This window comes from Poecilia formosa, unplaced genomic scaffold, assembly GCF_000485575.1.
Source record: "Poecilia formosa unplaced genomic scaffold, Poecilia_formosa-5.1.2 Scaffold13, whole genome shotgun sequence".
NCBI classification, from domain to species: Eukaryota; Metazoa; Chordata; class Actinopteri; order Cyprinodontiformes; family Poeciliidae; genus Poecilia; species Poecilia formosa.
The window spans coordinates 2,487,795-2,511,841 of NW_006799952.1; the positions used below are offsets into that span (position 1 = coordinate 2,487,795).

At 40.6% G+C, this 24,047-nt stretch overlaps 2 protein-coding genes across 2 annotated transcripts in view; one reads left to right on the forward strand and one right to left on the reverse strand.

Annotated features, from left to right (window-relative positions):
* Nucleotides 1-19,745, forward strand: part of wwox (WW domain containing oxidoreductase) — a 154,458-nt gene extending 134,713 nt beyond the window's left edge. The window contains exon 9 of the mRNA XM_007545611.2: nt 18,528-19,745. Within this exon, the coding sequence (XP_007545673.1) occupies nt 18,528-18,719 (192 nt within the window). The 3' untranslated portion in view covers nt 18,720-19,745. The remainder of the gene's footprint in view (nt 1-18,527) is intronic.
* mafb (MAF bZIP transcription factor b) overlaps nt 19,011-24,047 on the reverse strand; it is a 48,570-nt gene continuing 43,533 nt past the window's right edge. The window contains exon 3 of the mRNA XM_007545610.2: nt 19,011-19,690. The gene's annotated coding sequence lies outside the window, so the exon portion shown is untranslated. The remainder of the gene's footprint in view (nt 19,691-24,047) is intronic.

Genomic DNA, 24,047 nt, shown 5'->3' on the forward strand with positions numbered 1-24,047 from the left:
AGGTTGGAGATCGGCCTGTAATTCTGCAGTAGTGATCTGTCTAGATTGTTCTTTTTTATCAGTGGTTTGATAACTGCTGTTATCCCATATATATTCCAAATTTTTACATAAGGGTAAGTATAAAATAATAATAATAAAGTAAGTTACTCATAAGCTATGACACCTGTAATCATATTTTGTAATATTTGGTTTTATTTATTTATCTAAACAGGTTTTTTTTAAAAAGAAAAAAAAACAAGACAAGACAGCGAAAACATGTGCATACATAACCAAGAACAAAATAATTTGTTTTCCACTACTTTTCTGTGTGAAAAGGAGTACAAAGAAATGAACATTTATTTAATCCTACCCCTTAACTCAACTTAATGAAATACTTTTCGCAATAGCAGATATAATTATTCCTGTCCTGTTTAAATAAAAGAAAATATTAGCCCTCTCCTACTTGAAAGATTAATTTTGTTTATTTTTTTCGAGCTTGATGCCTAACAAGGACTGCAACATTACTTAGCGTAATCTGTACGCAGGACACCTCAGAGCAGCACATAAAAGTCCCTGTCTGAGTGTCTACATTTCTGTTAAATCTGCTTAAGATTTTATAATAGGAGCTTGATAAATGAGGAGTTTATTTGTCTTCATAATTTACAGAATCTCAAGTGTGTGATTCATAGGTCAATTACTCAAAGAGCCACCTCTGTCCAAACATTTATTCCACTGTTTAAGTCTGCATTTCTTTATAAATCCATCATGAAATGCTCACGCCACGCTCTGTGTCTGTGCGTGCATGTACGCACGCGTCTGTGTTTACTTGTGCACGCCCGTGTGTTTGGATTTGCATGCAGCTCATGTGATATGTTTTAATTCGGGGTAAAAAGACAGCAGTGCGACGGGGCAGGTTGGCTTTATCAGAGTCTGTTTATCTTAATTCCCCTCCATCTCTTTCAGACCCACCATCCATTACCTGTCTGGAGGAAGCAACACGCTCTACGTCCTCTCGCACACAAACATAAAATTACCGTGGAGTTTAAAATGTGACGTTAGGACTGCGTTAGAGGATTGCCTGTCTCTTCCTCAGACGAGTTTGCATTGTTCATTGCTGTCCATTGTGACCTTGTCTGGGTAAGCTGCTTTGTGAGGTAGCTCTTACAGAAGCTCAACATGCAAGCAATTTGAAACTCATCTCACACATCATACCAGCAGTCACGACCCAGACACTTTGCTCAGCAACCAAGTTTAAAAAATATTTCACAAAACTCTAATTTATTCTACGGGACTTTTATGTAACAGACCAAAACAAAGTAGCATATAAAGTAAAAGTTATATAAGGAACAAGTTTGCAAATAAATTCTGAAAACTGGTATGCATTTTTATTAACCCCGTTTACTCTGAGCTGCCCAAATAAAGTGCTGGATACTGTCTTCAGCAGTCCCGTAATTAAACAGAATCTGTAATTGTAGTTGTAGTATGTTATGTTGCTTGGATCTTTCTTTTTTATACATAATGTACACAATTTGATCAGCCGCCATACCAGGTTACTATGCATTTTTGAACCTTTTAATAAATTTGGCCACATGAGCAATTCAGCTCTTCCTCATCATTTATGCTGCACATATTCACCACTACCACAAAATCAATGCAAGCATAACTCAAGTATCTCCACAAAGAATAAAAAACTCCAAAGCTTAATCTCAAACTACAATATGCAACTTCTTTATCTGAATCTGGAACTTTTGCTGCGAGTCACTGTCTGGTTAATACAGATAATATCTAATTGAGCGCTTAGGTGAACAGAAAGAGGATTAAAACTCTTATTTCCCAATGGTCATTTTTATTGTGGACAAAAACAAAATAAATAAAAAAAAACAATATGGAAGTCACACATCATGTCCTGACAGCAAAACATTTTGAATTGCTTGCTACTGATATTATGCACGCCCTGTTCAAAGGGAGTGCTTCAAAAGATAAACTTCAGTTCCTGATGATGCAAGATGTCAAAACAGGAAACAGTGCGACATTAACATGCAGCCAGAACTACAGTTAAAGGATATTTAAGTGCTGCAAAAGGCCCAGTAAAGGTCCAGATCTGAACAAAACTCAGTATCTTTTCTACTTGTGCCTTGAAACTTCTGTCTTTAGATGTGCAAAGGTGTGGAAGAAATTGCAGCTAAAGTTGGTAAAGTATTGACTCAGTATTGACTCACTGGTAAAAACTTGGAAAACCATTTACTGTTTTCCTTTCGCTTCACAGTTGTGTGCGACTTTGTATCGGGTTGTCACATGAAATCCGAATAAAACGGTTCCCAAAATGTGAGAATGCGTTCCACGTGGAAACCTCACACATCATGCATTTAGCATGCCTCACACAATGAGCTTAGAGCCCAGGTGTGAGTGTGTACAACTGAGAGCAGCCATCAACATGTAAATATGAGAAATCCCCACACTTTGAAGCACACACACTGTGTGTGCGTTCGCACTACATCACCCCCTGCGTGGAGAATGACAACCTCTTTCGGAGAGATGACCCTCTCTTCATGCTGTTTGTCTACGGGGTCACGTCCTGCCCTCTAACTCCCCGACCCCTCACCTTTGACCTGGATCTGTCAGGCACCAGACACCAGCCCTGAGCCGACAGCTCCCAAAGCCCACTGACCCTGAAAGCTGAGAGAGTGGAGGCAGCAGAGAGAGGCGAACACAGAGCTTTGACCATTTACCGAGGCGGCGTGCGCCCAGCAAGAAATTAACCATTTACCTGCTCAAAGAGGTCAGCGCAGATAAGGTCAAACAGGGAAAGAAAACATCCCTCTCCTTTATGAAAAACGAGAAGAAAAATAATATAAAAAGAAATGGATTTTAGATTAAACAGGAACAAGGTGGGGAGTGAGATGAGAAGATAAACATGGTTGAACCTCACTGGTAGGGGTCACACTCTGCCTGAGGAGACAGATGCCTCAAGATTAGCCTCCGCATTAACAGCCCTTTACATGCTCACACGCACACACACACGCACGCACGGACAACTCTCCCTGCACACACTCGCATTCACACCCACAAACACACACACATGCACACTGCAACCTGGTCCTTGCAGAACTTCTATACTACAGGGACGGAGAACTCGTGAGAACACAACTCTGATTCTCATATCCTATTTATACATCCTTTGTTGTACATTACAATCCTATTTAGTGTGCCCTGTTTCCTACATAATCCTATTTATGGACACAATTCCACCCCACAGTCTCTTTCCACTCACAAATCCTATTTGTGTGCCCCCTACCTCCCGTATGCAGGTGCCATCCATCCAAACGGCTGCCCACTGGGTGTGTAAGCTCCGACTCAGATGAGAGAGTGTGTATTTGTGTGGTAATGTAGCTCTGAAATTGAAGTGCTCCATGCGGGAATAGGAGAAACACTGTTGTTGGACTCTACATCAGTCAGTTCTGTGGGGCAACCGGAACGAAAAAAAAAGTACTTTTTAAGAATAATTTGTCTTCCTCTTTAACACGGAGCAGGATTATCGAGGTGACATTGCAAGAACTTGCCCTTTGCTGCTTTCTCCGTTATCTGATGCAACACCGCACACATCCCCTTCTTAATATGTACAAATTGTCCACGAGCAAAGATGAGTGTCTGCGTCTTCTGTCCCATCCGATTTGCACCTGTCCAGCTGACAGGCTTCCTATCCCCTATTAGTGTGTTTAAACAGGACAAAGTGCCTGTCTACATCACAGGCCTGTCTCCACCTGACTCCTCTACCTGTCACTCATCCGGTATTATGAAAGCACGCTTATTCTGTTTGAAGAAAGGAGATGAAAGGAGAACAGTAGTCAGGGAACTGGTCGGCCTGACAGGCCAGATTAGAGTTGCCCGTCCCGGAGAAAGCGGTATGAGGAAACAGAGCAAATGGCGAGGATGTTCCTGCCTGTCTGGATTAGAGGGGTAAATGAAAGGTGTGGGCAGTGCAAAGGTCTCTGCCGGTCTCTATTAGCAGAAGCAAGGTGTTGCATTGCAGAGACTCATCTAACTGTCTTCATTACAAACCCGGGTGCTGCTTTTTAAGTTTGAACCAAACAACATGCATCTTGCTCTAATGATGAGCCTGCGATGTTTCTTCACGATGTGGCAGATTAGCTAGCAGAGCACAGGGCGAAACAAATCTCTGTTCTGCTGTTCTTGTAAAGTGCCCTGCAAAAGTATTCACTCCCATTTCAACATTTTCACATGGTGCAGCAAGCATGCTGTAAAATTAAGCACACACTTTATTGTATTTTTTATTTTGGGGGTGGGGGAGGGATGTGCTTCACAAACACAAATGAATGCAAAAGTGTGGAGTGAAACAAAAAAAAAAACAATTTTTTTTCATGTTTTTGCAAATTAAAATCTGGAATGTATGAAATCCATTTGCCCTGTTTACACTTTAAAATGTTTACACTTTAAAATGTGACCAAGTGCCTTCGGAAGTTGTAGACGAAGCCCACCTGAGTGCAATTTAAAGTCAGAGTTGTTTCAGATGTTCAGTGAATGCCTCTGAGGTTTGTTAGAGAACATTAGTAAACACAAGCAATTCGAGCAACACAAGGAACGCAGCAGTAAGGTTGGGGGTAAAGCAAGAGAGAAGCTTAAAGCAGTGTTAGGCTATAATATAGCCAAACAAAAAACTGTCCAGTTAATCATTTGAAAGTGTAAAGACTATGACACAACTGCAAACCTACCCAGACGTAGCTGTGCCACACGGCATGTATGTCGAACGAAGCAAAAATGTAAAAGAAGATGCACCGATAAGATGAGACCAAAACTTTATGGACGACTTGCAAAAACGACGTGGGTTGAGGAAGAGATTTGGCAACATCATGCTGTGGAGTTGCCTTTCTTTATCAGCTAAAAGGAAATATTATCTTTTTTACAAATAAAAACCTGAGAAGTATGGTGCACATTTCATTTAAGCCCTTTTTACTTTAATTACTGTAGAGAAAATCCATTGCAGTCAATTAACTTTAGAAGTCTTTTAAGAACATCTTTTAAAGCCGTGCAGCTTCAAAATTATATGCTAATTTGTGCAATTAAATTGCACAAAATCTTAATAAAAGACATATAATTTTTTTGGGTTGTTAACAAACATGACAAACTTCAGAGGGCGTGCATCCTTCTGCATGGCACTTCATTTCAACTAAACTGTACACACCAGTGGACTGAATCGAGTTGATATCGATGCTCAGCTCCAGTTTTACCCAAAGGATTTAAAACAAGTGATATATGACGTCTCCCATTTGGCAGACATTTTTATCCAAAGCCAGCACCGGAGTGAAATAGTGTGACTGAGCAGAATTTATTAATCATTCAATTAACTAAATGTTCCCCCCTTGATGCAGTTCAGATGAATAGAGCGTCGGTCTCTAATGCAATCCAATTCTCAGCACACCTCGGGAGAGAGAGGCTGAGAACTTTCCCACCCTGCAACTCTTTATTTTTTTCTCACCCTGTCAGTATTTTTTTTTTCCCCCTGCATCACTCATTGCCTCATGTTTTTATCACATTTATTTATTTATTTATTTATTTTTAATTCTCAAAGCAACAGTTTAGTCGGTGTGTTGTCTTTGTCTTTTTCCTCTCAGAGCCTCTGTTCCCCCTCCTCAGATGGAGCCTTCCTCTGTGTCTTTGGGCCTGACTGGTAAAGACAGTCGGGTCAGTCGATCGTATCAGACTATCTGGCCAGTTCAACCATAAATTACCTGCAGCTAACAAAGCGTGTTGCTGTAACTATTACACAGGCAGTCAAAGTCACCCCGACCCACTCTGAACAGTAACACCTCCTCACACTTTGTGAATGCAGGTGAAAGGGAATCAACACAATTACTAACAAACAAATGATACAATCAAGTCATAACCTAATTTTATCATTTGCTTCAAAATGAGTTGATACAATGCCACAAGATAATTGGATGCAATTTATCCATGTTTGTCAGATATAGTTTTGTCTAGATGCAGAGCACTTACAACATTACACCCTTTTTTTTTTTTTTTTTTTAAGTTTTTCAGATATAGTTTTGTCTAGATGCAGAGCACTTACAACATTACACCCTTCCCTCCTTGGGATTGTGACTGAATTTTGATAAACTAAATAACTCAAGCTGCAGGTAAGACACTAACTGCACAAAGTACTCCATCCAACACCAGATTAAAACTTGTATCAAAAATTACAACACTGCTGCTCCTCACTGTAGAGATGTGATCCATCCGTCCATTTCTGAACTCATGGATATAATCTGTCATTACCACTAAAAGAGTTTTATTATTCCGCCAATCCCGACAACAACTGCGTTGCATTTGCACACGTCGCTGCAAACTGTTAATTTGTGTGAGTGTTCCAGCAGCTGTTGTCGCAGCACTTTCCGCTGTTCCTGTTTGTTTAACTGTTCTGTGCATTACAAAAGCTGTGGCTCTCCCTCTGTCTGTGTTACCAGCTAATTGAGAGCATGTTCTGTGCTGCAGCCCTGCCCTGGAGGTTAGTGTTGGCACACACACACATACTGTACCAGGACAAATGAGAATCCACCCCACCATCTGCCCAAGAGAGACACTCTGCTACCCTCTCCTTGTCCAGCTACCCTTGTTCTCTCACACTTTTTCATTCTTTTTGTCTAATTTCCGTTCCTTCACGTTTCTAGCATCTTATTCTACTTTCCATTTAATTTGAGTCAGTGTACCCGCACCTTGATTCTTTTTTGTCTCTCTGCCTCTCCGTTTGTTGCGTTCTGCCCGTCTCAGTCCGGTGACTCAGGCCGGTGCGAGGTGTGTTTGTGTTGTGAGGTGCAGGTCCAGTCATGTTTCAGTGCTACAGTATTACGACCACAGACTTTCAGGATGTTCTGTGGGTGCGATCCATAGGGACTGACACAAAAGGTGACCCCTGGTTGGTAACCTTGGAGACCAACTTTATTAAAATGAATTTGAGTAGAGGGGCCATCCTGACAGCAGCATAATTACATCGCGGAGCATCAGCACTAATTTATGCAGCCTGCATTCAACCGGTCAGAAGTGCCGAGATGGGGTCAGCATGGACGCACAGGGAAACACACTCACACAGTTTCACAGTGTGCCACAAACACACGCACAGCACATCATCATTGACATAAAAGTAGCCTAACGCAATTAGGAGAGTCAAATACAATTATCTGCCTCACTTAAGGAAAGAAACAATTATATGTACTTCATAGGCAAACTTCATTGTTCTTTAAAAATAAAATCAAAGAGTTCTGAAGACCCTCAGAAGAGGAGTTTTAGGAGCCTTTAGAGCTCCGAGGCGAGCTCCCGCCTCATGGAGCATCGTCTCTCCACGCCTCAGCTCCACCAGACTAGCGGCAGCAGCAATTGACAAACATCTGGTTGATTGTGGTCTGCTGAGCTCATCGTAGGAACTACTTTTCAGTCCAGCGCTCCTAAGAACAGTTGTAAATGGCATCATGGAGAAGCATTGCCTTTTATATATACAGATATTTTTTTTATGAGGAGAAGCTCCTCTTTCAACATGAATAAAAAAATAAAATATTCAGACAATGACCATAATGTCCGGTATGTTTTCACAAACTCTGCACCTTCTCATTAATGTCAACTCTAACTTTTACTTCTGACAATAAATGCAGATGTATTGTGGGTAATGTAAAGTGAGACTATTGCTCAGCATTAGCTTGTGCTAAATGACAAATTATGTTTGCGCCGAACAATGCTTGATGTACAAATTTCCTTTAAAACACTTGGCGAACTGAACAAAATTAGAAACTTAGAAGATGTGCAGAGATTTTGCTGCATTATTTTATGACAGTCAATATGTTTCATTTTCAATTGTTTTTTTTTTTTTTTGCAAATGTAACAAAACATGAGAACAAAAAAAAGTTTTCACCTTTTTGATTACAAAGCCTATTTTAATGAAAATGTACTACCAATAAAATCCCCACAGTTTTAATTTTAATCTGTTCTTTCCTTGGTTGACAGCTTTGTGCAGATGCGAAGCTGGTTCACATCTTAATCTGGGAAGGTCTGAACAGCTGCTGCTCAAGTCGATTAAAACTGCTTGAGGAGGTTCAGCTCCTTTCACACAATAATTTTGAAGTACTTTTTCATTCAAAAATGATGGAAATTATACATTAAACATTAGTAATATTAAAGTAAGTTCAAATATTTCACTATGATCTTGTTGATTAATCATTGTATACTCGTAAAGATTATTGATGCGCAAAGACTTCTGGACTTGTTAACTATGAACAAAATCCATTTTGGCCAAGAACACAGATGATGTTTCACTTTGTTGCTACCTAAAACAAATGTAAAGCTGGAATCAGTGAGGATAGGGGGATAAGAAGAGATCCACTGGAAAGGAACTGGACAACGTTCAGAGTGTAGAAGGTGATGACGAGGTGTGAACTGAGGACATAGATATAAGTTACACCATTGTAACCATTTTGACCAAGGGCACACTAATCTTTCCCATTAGCAGATCTCTCAGACTCTCATAACGTTACTGCTAGCCGCTCTCCTGTGACGTGCTGCTGGTTTGTGTGTGTGTGTGTTAGAGAGAGAAGATGAGTTAGTGAGAGAGAGAGTGTGTGTGTGTGTGCGAATGAGAGAGAATACTTTGTCTCTGTGTGTGTATATGTGCGTAATGACAGTTCAGCTCGTTGCTCTACTGTGAAAATGACACGTTCCTGCCAAATTAATATCATTACTATCAGAGTCTAATGGGCCAGTGCTGCCTTCTTATTTAAAACAGAACATCTCTCTCTCTCTCTCTCTTTCTCTCTCTCTCTCTCTGTCTGTCTCTCTGTCTCTCTCTCTCTCTCTCTCTCTCAGCCCCCACCAAGAGGAAAAGGTTGGCAGGAGAATTGGTGCTTTAAGGGAAAGGGAATAACCGAGCTGTTTAGATTACCTGAAAGTGGTGTTTTCCAGCCACCTGGGTAAGACAAGAAATATGAACATACAGTAAATTTGTGAATAAAGAAGTGTGTAGCTCATAACACAGCCTGTAGTTTCCTTTAGCTTCTTTTCTGGAATCTACTTGGAACCTTCATGAAGTTACTCTCAGGAATTTGTCCAGTACATAAACTCTCATAGAACGTACTCCTTACTTCTCAGAAACTTACCGCTTTCTCCAGGAAAGTACATGAAGTTCTTACTTAATGCATTCTGGAACTTAGCAGGTACTTTTTAGAGCTCTCCAGTTGCTTTTCTGGAAAACTTACTGGTTTCCCTAAACTCTCGAAGAGATTGTCTTGAACTTAGAAGTTTCTTTTGGGAGCTTATCAAGTTTTTTCTAGGACTTGCCAAATATTTTCCTTAAACTTACTCATGTTTTCCAATAACACACCTACCAGATACTATCCAGAAAACTCTGATGTTATTTTCTGGTAGTTAACAAGTTGTTTTCTGAAAATTAGAGGTTACATTTGGGAATTCGCCAGATACTTTCAGCAGGTACTCTCCTGGACCCTACTGGACAGACACTGTCCCAGAACTAAGAGGGTATGTAGCTTTCCTGAAATGTTGTTTTCTGGAACTTTCTGAAAAACTTCAGAAAACTGAAAAGTTTTCTGGAAAGTTTTCCAGAACTTTCCAGACGTTTGGTAGAAGCAATTATTAGTTTGCTTGGTAGAACTTGGCAAAGTATATTATGATGAATCATTTCATTATGAACCTGGTTACTGAAAGCAGTGGTACTCAGTAGGTTCAAAAAGGTTCAGTGAACGTGACTTAAAGTTCTGAAAAATTATGTATTTTGTCTCAGTTGCTACAGTCTCCTTTTCAACTTTTCAAAGAGTTTGTTTTTGGTTGATGTTTATTTTTGTCTCTATTGGTGACATTTACCTGGCCATACTCTTGATGCTTTCTTCTCTGAGTTTGTCCACTGCTCTGTACAGCAATAATAGTTTAAAAGTAAAAAAAAAATTGACATTGTATTCTATTCTCAGTATTTGTCACTGCTGAGTGCATGCTTTTTGAGTGATGACTCCAATCATCTCCACTATTATACAGTAAAGAAAAACAGCTTAGTTCGTGCCTTAACGGTGTGTGGGGGAGGAATTTTGCACGCAGCTCTTGGGCGTTTGGCTTTCAAGTGCATCCCCTTTCATAATATGCGTGTTTTATTTCAGTATTCCTTTGTGGTCGGTGGTTTTTACAGCTTTACTTGCACCTTTAAAGCAGCTGTATGTACAGCAGAAGCATTCTGTTGAGGTGTCATCCTTCATTCAGAGTCAGCACTGTGATAATGAGTAGATTCGGAGATACACTCTACGGGCTGCCAGCGAATGTAGGCATACGCGTGGTTATGTTTGGACGTCTGTGCATATTTACACAGTCTGCGTATGTGTGGATATATCTATTGCGCACTCCGCTTGCCTGTATGTGTCGATGCACACACCTGACTCCGTATGTGTGTGAGAGATTTTCAGTGTGTGAATATGTCAGGCTGCCGCAGGAGACCAATTAGCTGGTGCATCAGTGAAGAGGTGAGCATAGACACACCTGTGTGTGGCCCTATTACACCAGCTCATCACACACTCACATACCGACACACAGACAGCGTTGCTGTGCTCATAATAGAAATATACTGACAGTTACAGTACGTTGACCATATGGAGTAATGACTTCACCGTGTCAAACTGTCAGCCGTGAGTCACCAGCATGCCTTATTCCAACTGCATGTTACTATCTTAACAAACTTTTGTGATTTATAGGTTATCTTGGTGCTGCTGAATGCTTGTCATTAGCTATATGTACTTTACAACTGAAAAATCCCTGACCTTAAGCTACACGCCTGGTAGCATTCATATACAGGTGTGTTGCACTGATGCAATTAGGTGAGAGCGAAAAGGCAGATCACAGCCAATAAAGCAGCCAGTCCTCTTCATGTATAATTCAGATCTTTTATGGTGGGCTACGCACCCATATGGAAATCCTAAAGGAGGACTAAGGCCATTTCCAGGCAGAAAAAAAAAAGCCCCTTTAAAAGCTAATCCCTGCACCAGAGTCCCACACTTTTTACTGTTCCTTTTTTAATGAATAGGTGTCCAATAAGGCCTTTTATTGTCTTAGCATATGTTGCTTTTATTAGGGGAAAATAATTAGGTTGTGCGTATCCCTTTGGAAGTCCTCTCAGGATAAAAATGAGATAGTTTCACAGTCGTTGCGCAAGTCCTTCTGATTCCCCATCATTTTCCCCTTGGATGCCCCGTGTCCTGTCGCCCTTACCTTCCCTCCTGCCTGCTTTCCTGCTCCTTCTCTTTGTCCCTTCTGTCTCCTTAATGTTCCCCTCCTCCTCTTGTCCTTTGCATTCCCTCCACTTCATTTCTCACTTCCTCTTCTATTGTTTCCTTAAACACGATGGTGGGGGTTGTGGGGTCGGGTGGTGGAGGGGGGGTGGCATTAAATGTATGCAGCAATGTTGCACTGAGCTGCACATTTACACACGCATGTAACAGATGAACAATCACCGTGTGGCAGGAGGCTGTTGATGACTGACACTATGTTGATCTTATCAGGTGCAAACTGGGTAAGTAGAGGGCCGCAGAGAGAAAGGGAGAGTAATCGTGCTTTGGCAGGTGGTGGTGGGGGGTTCTTTGTGTTGTGTTCCTGTCACTCCTGCAGAGTTTCCCCCTCTGCTCCTTCCTCTCTCTTTCTCATCCTCTGCTACATCACTCCGCTTGCCTAGAAATGAAGACTGGCAACAAGGCTCATCTGTGATCTGGGACACCAGGGAAAGGGATCCATTTACCTCAAAGATGTCATACTGTAATCGTTTACCCCAGAGACCTCTGTTACAGAAACACGGTATGCCCGGTCATGTAAGTTATGGGCCAGGGGAGATGGGGCTGCAGGCAAATAGGGTTCTGGAGATAGTTGATGGAAAAGAAGGAGCCGAGCTAAAAAGCAGAAGGGCAAGGCAGGCAGACGGAGAGATTGAACCTCATGATGAAGTAAAGGTCTGAGAACCATGCGGGTGGGAGGAGGCTGGTCCTTCTATACTGCCCTTAATGCTCCTCAGGGGAGCCTGCTGCCTTTAGGTGAGTATTAGCCGTCCGCCTGCGGGCTAATGGACAGACGAAATATAGTTTAGTCCATACAGATGACCAGAGGTAGACTAATCACTGGGGAGACCTGTGATGAAGAGGCTTTAAGCTTTTGACCAAGCCATTCCTGCCGCTGGCTGAGGTAAATAAAGGGACTAAGGCCCTCCCTTATGGACCAAAAAGAAAAGTAATACTAATATTTTGTCGAATTGCCTCTAGCAAAGTCACAAATGTATTTCTGCATATAGACAGGATGGGAGAATTGCTCTCTGCTCTTCCTCACCACTCTGGACTCATCTGACTAAACGACTTCCTTCCATTGCTCAGGAGTCCTATCTGTCTGCTCTCTGGGAAATTGAAGCATTTCTTCCTGATTGGTCTCACTAATCAGTGGTTTTCTTAAGGCTGCACAGCTGTTTAGTCCCAGTTCCGACTCAGTCCCTTTAGTTGTCTTCAGATTGTGTCTGTGGATGCATTTCTGAAGGGCTCTGCATGGTCAAGCCGAACCGTCAAAATCAGTTCTCATTGTTGTGGCTATGTGACAAAAATCACGTTGTTTTGTTCTCAGCCTCATGTCGTCGGCTTCTTCTTGTCACAAGCCCCCTGGCAAACTTCTCCAGCACACGTAGTAAAACACCACGACGTGTTTTACCACTGCAGCGGGAGGAGGAACTCTGCTCAGCATGTCTTGAGTACCTTGAAACGTTTGTGCAAAAACGAACATCGAAAAACCACAAGACCACACGTTGACAGTTCAACTTTGGTCCGACCACGCTGGGCCCTTTGCTGTCTGTTCCTGATTATTATTTTTTGTAGGGTAGATGATGCACCCTTAAGGTTTTACGAAGACATTGCCAAATTAATTCCCTAAAAAACACGCCTGCCTGAAATTTTCCACCTGCACAAAATGTTGTCCTCAGAAAGCTTAAGGAAATGTTGATTGCGATCATATTCAATGATTGCAAAGGTGTCTGTCTGGCTTTCATGAAGCAAATTCTAAATATTTTGAATTTCATTTTAAACTTTTTTGAAGCATCAACACAAATAAAAATGAAACATTCTGAGTCACACTGACCAGAAATGCTAACTCGCTATCCTAATCTGAGCTTTGGTGTACCACAGTGGGGGTCACAGAGGCCACTTCAGATTCACTGCCGAGTGTCAGGCTGCTTTCTAAAGTGTGTGTGGAGGTGTTGTGAGTGCTAATCTCTTTTCATCATGGTTGAGTGGGCAAGCTGAATGGATGGACAGCTTGTTTATCTGAGAGGGGACCGCATTACCCAGGATTCCTACCACAGCGAGGCCAGGCACGCTCAGCTGAGCCGTAAGCTTGCAGAGGGCTTCCCATGGCTGAGGCAAACAAGGATCTGCACTTGGGTTTGCTTTCAGTGATTATTTATTAAATGTAAAATATCTTTAGCACAGATTAAAAATCAGACACTTCCATATATCTTAAACATCACAGGTTGGGAAAGAGAGAGAGGAAAAAAAAACAAAACAAAACAAAACAAAAAAAACATTCCTGAAACAAAATCACAATCAGATCAGAGTCCCACTTATAGGGTAGCTACTCCACGAGGCCGGGCAGAGGGTTGAACCAAAAACTGCACTCCTCCTCATCCCTCCAGGAATCGCTTTAACTAACACGTACTGCAGCCACATTACACCGAATTTTAGGAAATAACTTATTTCACCAACTTTAGAATTTGCTTTCTGTCGATGAGGAGAAAAAACGTCATTTCCATGACACTTTTATTCAGATTTTGAATAAAAATAAATAAATAAGAAAACGGCACTTGATTATTGTTTCTGTAAGCTTGCCAAGATCAAAATAAGTTTTCATTAAAAAAAAAAGAAAAAAAAAAAATCCCTACTGCATATGCAAAGGGCGTTGACATGGCAAGCCTGGACGTTTGCTGTAATGATCTGCAGTCGGTGCCATGAAGCAGCTTCTAAAACTGCGTCGTGGGCACGGATCGCTCTGCCAGCTTTAGTGCTGCCGCTGAACTGGAGGGCCATCACAGGGGTCAGCTGTTAAAAGCAGCCCCTATCTTGTGTCCCTCGCTCTCTCTCTCTCTCTCTCTATCCTCTGCCTCAACCCTCGCCACTGTACAAATGCCAACTTGACAACAACTGACACAGATGGTGAGCAGAAACACGGGACAGGCAATGGAGGAGAACCACCCACAGGAGTAAGAAAACAGGAAGACTCTACACACACTGTCCAAGAGAGGATATTGCCTGACAATAATATCAACTCATTTATTTATTTATTTACTTTTTTGCTTTTTTTTTTATTTAACTCTTTTACCTTTTTTCTACTTTTTTTGTTTTTACTTTTCTTTCAGCGCATGCTATGTGAGGATTTAGGGATTATAAAAGTACCTGAAAGAACTGCAAGGTTTTCCGCATGCATAGACTTTGGTATTTACAGGTTCGTATGTACAGGCCAAAACCAGACTGCTCTACAGAGATGGCTTATTTACACTCAGGTCGGAGGGAGAGGTTGATGCTGTACCTACAGATGTGAGAGGTAAAAGGGGGGGTCACATGCATAGGGTCAGAGAACGCTTGTACAGCTGAGTACAACTCTGACGACCAAGAGACAAAACGAAACACGGCAAATGTAAGAATACGGATTATTTAACGACAACGCATCTTACCCGTGCACCTTTTTGCTTTGCGAATACGCTCAGTATGACTTCTAGTTATTGCTCAACGCTTTATTAGGACATTTCTATTGCCAGTCCGTGACATGAGGTTCTTGGATATTGGGTCAATATTTTGATTGGAAGACTTGGATCTGGTCCCAGAGCTGTTCCAGAACTGTAGTGCTGAATTCAACGGTAATGCAGGTTTGTGCTGCTCACCAAAACAAAACAAGACAAAAAAACAAAAAAAATCACTGTTACTGCAGGGTATATTTCCTCAGTAACGGCGTTTATTATCCACAAAAAGCAGATATTCACAGAAGTAGCTTACACAGAACCTGCTGTCAGGTCTTTCTCTATCCTACTCTTTTGGTTTGCTGTTTTGCTGTAATCTATCTTCTGCTTTTGCATATTGTTAAGGTTTTGGATTCATTTTGGCGCACGTTTTCTGTTGCTTTGTCTTCTGTCCTTGGATTATTAATCTTTCCGTATGACGACGTAATCAAGACTCTGACCCGTTAGGTTCATTAGAATGAACCTAACGGGTTCATTCTAATGAACCCGTTAGCATATTTAACTTCATTTCTTTAAGTGCTTTGCAAAAGACGCATACCTCTTAAGGTTTTTCACATTTTGTCACATTACTGACTTTCAACATTTTAAATATTGCAAATCTGAAAATCTGACGGAGTAACATCCACTGGTTTTAGCCCGCTTTACTTGGATGTCCATAAATAAAATGTAATGCAAGCAATTGCCAACAGAAGTTACTGATGTGGTAAAACTAAAATTGCATCTGGGGTGTCATCCTGAGGACATGATCCTGATAGTGAAACATGGGGAAGTCAAAGTAATGCTTTTCCTCAGCAAGGAGGCGGGAACACCACCCACAGCTACAATAGATTGGTTCAGATCAAAGCATATTCACGTGTCAGAAATGACCAGTAAATGTCCAGATCGTGGACTTTTGGCAGACCTAAAAACTCATATTCACAGATCCTCTCCATACAACTATGTATTAATCTATCAAAGAAAAACACATTAAAGTTTATGGTTATTGTAACATGACAAATGTGAAAAAGGCTCAAGAGATGTGGATACTTTTGTAAGTTGCTGTAACTCTTCAGCTGCAATTAAAGCTTTGTTCTTATCTGTTGAAGAAATTATTCGGGGTGACCAGAGTAAAATGTTTTAGGTTGTGAACTGTCAGCAGGCTGCTTGTTCAGAAAACGATCTTTTCATTGAGGAAGTTTTTTTTTTTCCCTTCTCACTATTCCACACAAATCTTAAATCTCTCATTTGCTCAGCTTTAAACCTTCCCTGAATTGATCTCGAGTTCAAGTTCACAGCTCTAGTTGGAAAAGAGCAAAACACCAAGGATGTTTCTCAGAAAAGTACTGTACACAAAGTAATGATTAACATTTAGCCGGAGAAGATAAAGACACACCGAAAGTTTGCAGACAGCTAAATTTACAGACCTCATCTACACTTGGAGATGGGTTGGAAATGGCTACAATTCACGTCTTCTTCATGTCTTTCTTCTCTTTTCATTCGTGAGCAGTTACTCGCCTGTGCCTTAAATGCACATAGGAATGCATTTCTGTGCAAAAAAGAAGTGTAAAAGACTTTTGTTCATGCTGCCCGTACTTCTACCTCACACATACCTTGTCTATCCTTTCTGCAAATGCGCACACACACACACACACACACACACACACACACACACACACACACACACACACACACAATGATAAATGGCTGCGGTGGGTGGCTAAGCATGTTAATGCCTAATCTCATCAGCCTTATCTCTTACAGAGGTCACAAGATCAAGTGGTGTGGGGCTGAGCTAAACACCAATAAGATTGTACAAGCAGTCTATGTAATAGTTTATCTGGCACGAACTGCACTGCCGCACTCTGGGTTTGCTTTCCAAAGAATGTTAAAAATCCAGATTCTAAAAGTTTCATTTGAAATTGTTGCTGGAGTAGTGTTTGGTAATTGAGCCGCTCAGAAAGCCAACCGAGTTCAAGGTGCGTCAGCAGCTACAAAGCCCAGCAGCGCCGAACTCCTCTGTCGAGTTTGAAAGCGGTTTTGCTTCTCAGACGAGCTAAATCAGATGCCCTCGGTGAGGGAGATGAGTTAGACCGAGCGCTTGTGAACCTGTAACTCAGAGACATTGCTTGGCATTTAAGCGGCTTTGATATGCTGACATGTGACGTGGACGAAGTTATCGCCTGGCTGGCAGGTGAGACAGACAGCGGCGCACAGAGAGATGCAGCCGTTTCATCTGCTGTTTACCAGCTCGCTCATCACACACCGCTTCAAACACGCTCAGTCTGCTGCTGCTGCTGCTGCAACGTTGCGGGGTCGCATCCTTGTGTGGATCTGAACACACAGCTTACAGGAGGGGCTTGTCTGTGAGCTAGTTTGTTTCTACTGATTAAATAAATAAATAAATAAATAAATAAATAAATCCTCTTCCTGTTTTGTTTATTGCATATGCATTTTGCACATATTTATTTTTAAAAACCAGAATCTTTTCGCTTCATGTGTCTTAGCCTCACAGCTGCTTTATGAAGCTGTTCAAACAGTTGGCATGTGACGCGCCTCCATTATGCATGCGTGTATATATCTGTGTGTTTGACTATTGCGCATATGGGCTCGTCTCGGCGCGTGCCAGTGCTCTGTGCTAAAACTCTCATCACTCTCATCGGGAGATAAAGTGGGCAAGCCATTTCATGTGGTCGTACAGAAGTCGTCTCCAGCCTCGGGTGTTTCGCAGGGAAGCTGTCACAGCAGCTTTTAGCCGGAGCCGCAACATGAAAGATCCCTCTTTGAGCAGTCGGGTTATGTGTGTAATTCTCTCTGACGTGTTTATTCAACTTTCATTTTCAAATGTCACATAAATCTCTTCCCCCCACCACCACCACCACCTCTAAGAATATCCCCGCTAATTACCGCCTGAAAGGACATGGTGTGTTAGAAAACTTAGCAGGTTGTGCCCATGCACCCTTTCAGTTTTCAGAAACAACATAAAACTCTGTGAGTTTCTGAGTTTAAGACTTTATGACACTCATAAATAAATGTACTTAGAGGAAATTAGTGAGGAAGCCTTCTGGTATGTGTGTGTGTGTCCTTACAGGAAAAAAAAAAAAGTTCTTTTTTTTCTATAAGTAACTGACTTATAACTTAGATACAGAATTATTCTTGCATAATTTCCAACGCTTATATTTAACTTTAAAAGCCTGGCTCAACCGCTGTACACATACTGTGAAAATATACATCTTCATTTCCACTGAAACCTATTTTTGTGTTATTTACATAAAAGCTGCATTTTCAGTGGCGATTCCCGTCCAGACTGGAGATGCTTTTACCCTTTCCCACTGCGTCTGTGCATCTGGAGTTTCCACACACAAGTCCTGTACATGCCAGGTAGAGAAGTAAATAAACAAATAAATATATGTACACGGATATATGTACAGTTATGTCTATACGAAGCAGTCCTCATTGGGCTGAGAGAAGGGTGAGACAGCTTGTGTGTGAAAGTCTTTTTATTTTTATTTTTTTCCTGTGGCCACTCGGTCCTGCTGTCTCCTCTTCCCGGACTCCCTGCATGTTTGCGTTTATCTCATAAAAGACGCCTGGATGCCGCTTGCCGTTCAGCCTTTTTCTCTGGACAGGACACCTCTGAATGTCTGTGTGCGAGTAGATGAGTTCTCCATGTTTTGCCTCCTCCTGCAGGATGAACCCCAACTAAGTCGTCTCAGTGCCACTTATTGTGTCCTTTTTTTCTTTTCTTTTCTTCTTTTTCCGTCCACAGCAACAAGGTGCTGCCACCACGGTGTACTGCGCGGTGGCCCCGGAGCTGGAGGGGTTGGGCGGCATGTACTTCAACAACTGCTTCCGCTGCCAGCCGTCCAACCAAGCCCAGGATCTGAGCAGCGCCGCCAGCCTGTGGGAGCTGAGTGAGCGCCTGGTTGCGGAGCGATCGGTCGGGATCCAGTCCCTTTAGCGGACTGAGATCCAGGATGCCGTGAGGAAGAAGTCAAAGAGGAAGCTGTTGATGTTGACTTGGGTGGGGGGCGAGAAGGGGGAACTTAATAAAAGACTCTGACTGCACTATACAAAAACTGCCAAACCACAGAGGTCCGCATGGATATGTCACATCACTACAGGGCTAAAACACGCTACATACACAGTAAGGAGGGGGTTTCATTTACAGCTTAAGTTCAGGTGTAACTTTCTTTTGGTACTTTATAGTAGAAAGTAGAGAACTTAGAAAGAATAGTTTGTTGTTGTTTTTTTCCTGCTTTCGTCTTGTAACCCTTTGACCACACAAAGTTCATGAGTAAGGTTAGAGTCGGATTGCAGCTATGGGGCTATATAAGAAATATCATCTTCCAATTGAATGTCTTTGTAATCAGTATCGTTTTGGCTACTTTGGTGCAGACGTTTCTGCCGAGATTTGGAGTCTAAACTGAGAGATAAAAAGTAGTGAGCGCAGGACCCTTACGAATATATAAACACGGTAGAGGTATGTTCCTTATGACTATTTACATTATTCTGCAATAACTTAATCTTTATCAGCGTCCTTACTTGTTGTCTGTACAGTATTTACATCCACCTGATTTGTAGAGGGCGTCCTAATTTTCTTCTTCCTATGGTCAAACTAGAGTTTCCGTACTAAATCTGAATTACAATTTGGAGATTTATGGAATGATGTTTTACCACTATGTAAGAGTCTTATTTACAAGTACCGGGGTCTTTCGTTTTCTCTGTGTCTCCTCTTGCTTGTTGTACGAGAATTTGCGATTTCAGTTTGTCGTTTCGTTTTTAAATTGTGAGCTTTAGTGTTGAGCCTCTGCATTTGGGTCGGGTTGTCCTGAAGCCGCTGGGAGGGCGAGTCGCTTTTGAGACATTGTGCTTCATGGCAGTCCAGGTGCCGTAGGTTGTTCATAAAACAGCAGTCCAGTGTCATAATATCTGAAATTAAAAGAAGAAAGGGGAAAAAAATAAACATGGGAAAACATTCAACAAATCCATGTGTTTGGTGTTTTTTTTTTTTTTTATACGAAATTCTAAAAGTGCATTCGTTTTGTAGGTCGTTAGCAGGTGATATTTGTGTAGGAAGGTGAGGAATAACTCAATACATCAGTGTTATGCACTCTAGCACACATTAGATGCAAACAAGCACATTAGTGAAACTTTAGATTTAAGGTCTGTGTTAACACAAAAGCTTTTACACCAGGTGTTCAGAGGACAGATCAGTCAGTCATACAAACAGCCTCGCACATAAATTCTCAGTGGCCTTTAAAAGCTGGAAAATCATTTTGAAAGAACTATATTACATTTCTAACCTGCTTCACAAGTGATTAGATAATTATCTTCCTATCAAAATATAAAGACAAGCAACAAGTTTATTGAGGAACAAAGGGATACATGTGGATGAGTCCATCTAGTTGTTACCGTGGTTGTTAGCAAACCAAGTTTCAAATCAGCAATAGAACGGTGAGCAATTAATCCTGAAGTTAACATGACTTGGTCATTTTTTCACTTTTAAATCCCTCAGATTTCAAATAGTTTGCCATAATTAATAAATGTATTTGCACATCAGCTTACCCATATGACATTGTTCACTTTTTCATTTAGTTCATTTAGTTACTTTAGAACAGTTTTATCCATGACTGTGTGTTTCTCAAGTTTGTTTCTCAAGTAAAGTCGGTTTGTGTCTGTTTTTATTAAATGTTTTTTTTTTTTTTTTTTTTTTTTAAAAGCATAAACTGAGTTTAACAAATTACAGTATGTGACACTGTTTCATATTCTGGCCCGGATGAAATATTTGTGTCACTGTAATTTGAAATACAAAACATTGCAGTGAATGTCTGACAGTAAATTAAAGGTAGAGTGGCACTATTGTCCTCAGGTCTTTGGAAGGAAATAAGTGAGTAAAAAGATCAACAAAACCACAATTAATAATAATAATAATAATAACCTAAGTCATTTTTAGATAAAAAGATTAAATGTATTTTTATCCTTAAAAAATAAATAAATAAATAAATACTTTTACACTTGAAGCAAATAATATTCCAGGAAAAGTGACCGCCCTGCAGCGGTGCTGTGTCCTGCAGGTGTCTTATCATTGTCCTTTCACACCACTGGACCCACATCAGAGCACAGCAGCATCTGACACGTTCACACTGAGCTTTCCTGCTTATGAATCGACTGGGATTAGCACCTGAAAATTAAATAAGAATATATAATAAAGCTTTTTTTTTCTTTTCTTTTTTTTTTTTTCCAAATGACAGCTTTATTTTAGAGAACAGCTCAGGGAGAAACTTAGTTAAATGAAGTCCCGTTAAACACTATTGTAGTTTTAAACTGTACAGAAAAAAATTTATTTGAGTGCTGTCCATGGTGCTGATTAGGCTCTTAACGTTGTATGAATATTTTTAAAAGTAAATATAAAAGGTTTTATATTAACCCTGCAGATTGTTGAGCCTACGCTTTGCCTGTTGTTTGATACAACGTGTTATTAATCTTATTCTTTATTGCTCAGTCAATCAGTGATGGCAGAAAGACAGTACAGCTCTTCAAAAGTATTCCTACTTCTCGAACGTTTTTATATATTTTCCAGTAGACATGACTTCTCTGAATTTTCAAATGATAATCTCTAAATTATGCCATGGTCACTTTGCATCCAGTCACCCTGGAACCACCTTCATCTGCAATCACAGCTCCAAGCCTAGTGGTATGGTTGCACCACCTTTGGAAATGAGGAGGCTGAAATCTTTGTCCACTTTTTGGAAATGGTTGAAGAAGCTCAGCCATTTTGGATGGAAACATTCTGAGAACATCAATTAAAAAATCCGCAGATCCTCAATTGTCTGGACTCTGATTTTGGTTTGATTTGGTTTGGTTTGATTTGAACTGCTATAAACTATTCTCATTCGATATGTTTGATATTTACCTCCTTTTGTCTGCCAATCAACTTTGACTTTTTTCCCTAAAACTGCTGGAGAAAAGCCTCTCCACAGCATGATGCTGCCACTACTATGGGGACATTATGGTCACATAAATGCAAATGGAGAATTTGCCCATGTGCTTCCTATTTACCATGTCTGTGTGTGACTACTGCCTGAATAATTTATTAGCTCATTTATGAGAAATTTATTTCAGGAAGCTTTTAACTGGACAGGAGACAAAAGGAGAATTCTCTGACGGTGAACAAACAGCTTGATGTCTGCGGTGGTCTGCAGTGCAGCGACCGCGGATCTCTGGGTGGGTCCCTGAGTGGACAGGGAGGGTCCTGCCTGGCTTTCATCCTATCGATCAGACCGTATCGGAATCATCTGATAGCTAATCGATGAGCTACACTTCCTCTCTGCGAGCAGGAAGAAGAGAGAATCGTGGCTTTCATGAGAGGCGCACCTTGATCCTTTGACCCCGGACTCAACTCGCCATCTCCCCGCCTCCACGCCACATCGTTTCCTAGTTTCTCCCTCTTCATTTCCCCCCGTCCCTTTATCGCTCTCTCCCGTAATAACACAGACTGCTCAACGGTATAATATCCGAAAGTCAATGTAAACCAAATAACCAATATACTCTGGAATGTTATTTTAATTTGCTGGATTTACAGCTGATTTTTTTTTTCCCCTTCACTGGGTTTATTTCAATTTAGGCAGTAATTGTTTACGACACACCATTTCATTTTCCATTATTGTTTTTATTTCTTCTTGTGATTAATTTCACCTTTCAGAGAATAATTATGAGAGGATTGATTTGATTATGCCTTTGTTCTGCTCCTATTGGCTCCATTGACTGAAGGAATGCCATGTTGCCATTTCAGGCGGATATATTTAATGATCACAATCAATGTTAAAGCTCTCTCTGGACTCAACTAACCCAATAAATATCTGCCAAGAGGAACTTTACCATCTTACTACGGTAGGCAATAAAAGTCTTACTCTCTGCTCGCCCACCTCCCTTGCTGTCTTTTCATCTTGTCCTTTTGAAGATGGCTCCAGGATTGAAATTGTTGATCAATTTTCATAAAGTATCGCTGGATGTGAGTCAATGGAAATATTGTTTTCTTTCAATATCTAACTATGTGCTTTGCTTGCAGATTGTTTTTTTGTTTGTTTGTTTTGCTTTTTTTGTTATTTGGAGCGCAAGACTGTAATGTAATTCAAGCATCTCCATGGAACTACTTTGGGATTGATTAGCACAATTTAATAATATTGAAAAAAAAAGCTATCTATATTGCAGATTTTTGTTTTTGTTTTTTTTTAGATTATTTAAATGCAACAAAACAGAAGGCTTACTTGTTTACCATTTATTTTCTCCCCTGGTAAAAACATTCATTCAAATAAATATTAAATTTTATTGCTGTAACATAATCTGACACTGAAAGGTCCAGCTTTTAATTAAAGTATGTTCCTTCTGCGTCGGCATATGCATTTATTTTTTAAGAACATCACCAGTTCAGTCATTTCTTTTACCCTCAGCAGTCTCTTTAAAATAAGTGAAAGTGGAGCTCCTTTTATATTTCTATTTCTTAAAGTTGATCTTATTTATCAACGTATAAAACCTGCAACAAGAAGTGGACGAGTCACCATAACCACCCTTGCATGTTTTTGTTATGTAGGTTTTCTAGTCACAGAATCATTTACTCCCTTTCTTTGACTCTTTTTTTAAAAAGACAGTGAAAGATTTCTGCTAAACACACACACACACACACACACATACACACACACACACACACACACACACACACACGTGAACTCAATGTAACTATTAGCAAGAAATACATGAAAATGGATATCAGAGAAAACAAAATCCCCACGACATGAACACTGGTAAACATCAGTGTTCACATATTTGACTTTGGTTTTAGATATAATTTCACCTGGGAATTAAAAGTTGGATTTTTCACATTTCTTAATGTGAAATTATGGAATGATAGAAGATTATTTTAACATTTTTCTTTTGCATATTTACCAAAAATTGGCTGTTCTGCATATATTTATGCTAAATATATATTTCTCCTTTTTTCTGAAAATCTAACAAATTTAGTCATTCACTCACTTCTTAAACAAGAAATCACAAAAGGTGATGTGTGGTAAAGTGGATATTTTTATTCCCCACCTCGCCTCAGTCTCTTATTTGGTCATTTATAAGTGGCTTTAGAAGGAGCATTTGAATCCAGATTCCTGGCATGCACTGATTTCCAATCAAATGCACTTATTTTCCCCTGTAGATCTGCTTGTGCAATCTATAACTTTCTGTTTTTTTTTTCTTTATTGAAGTCCCAACACAGTGCCTTTGAGGAAATACTTCCAGC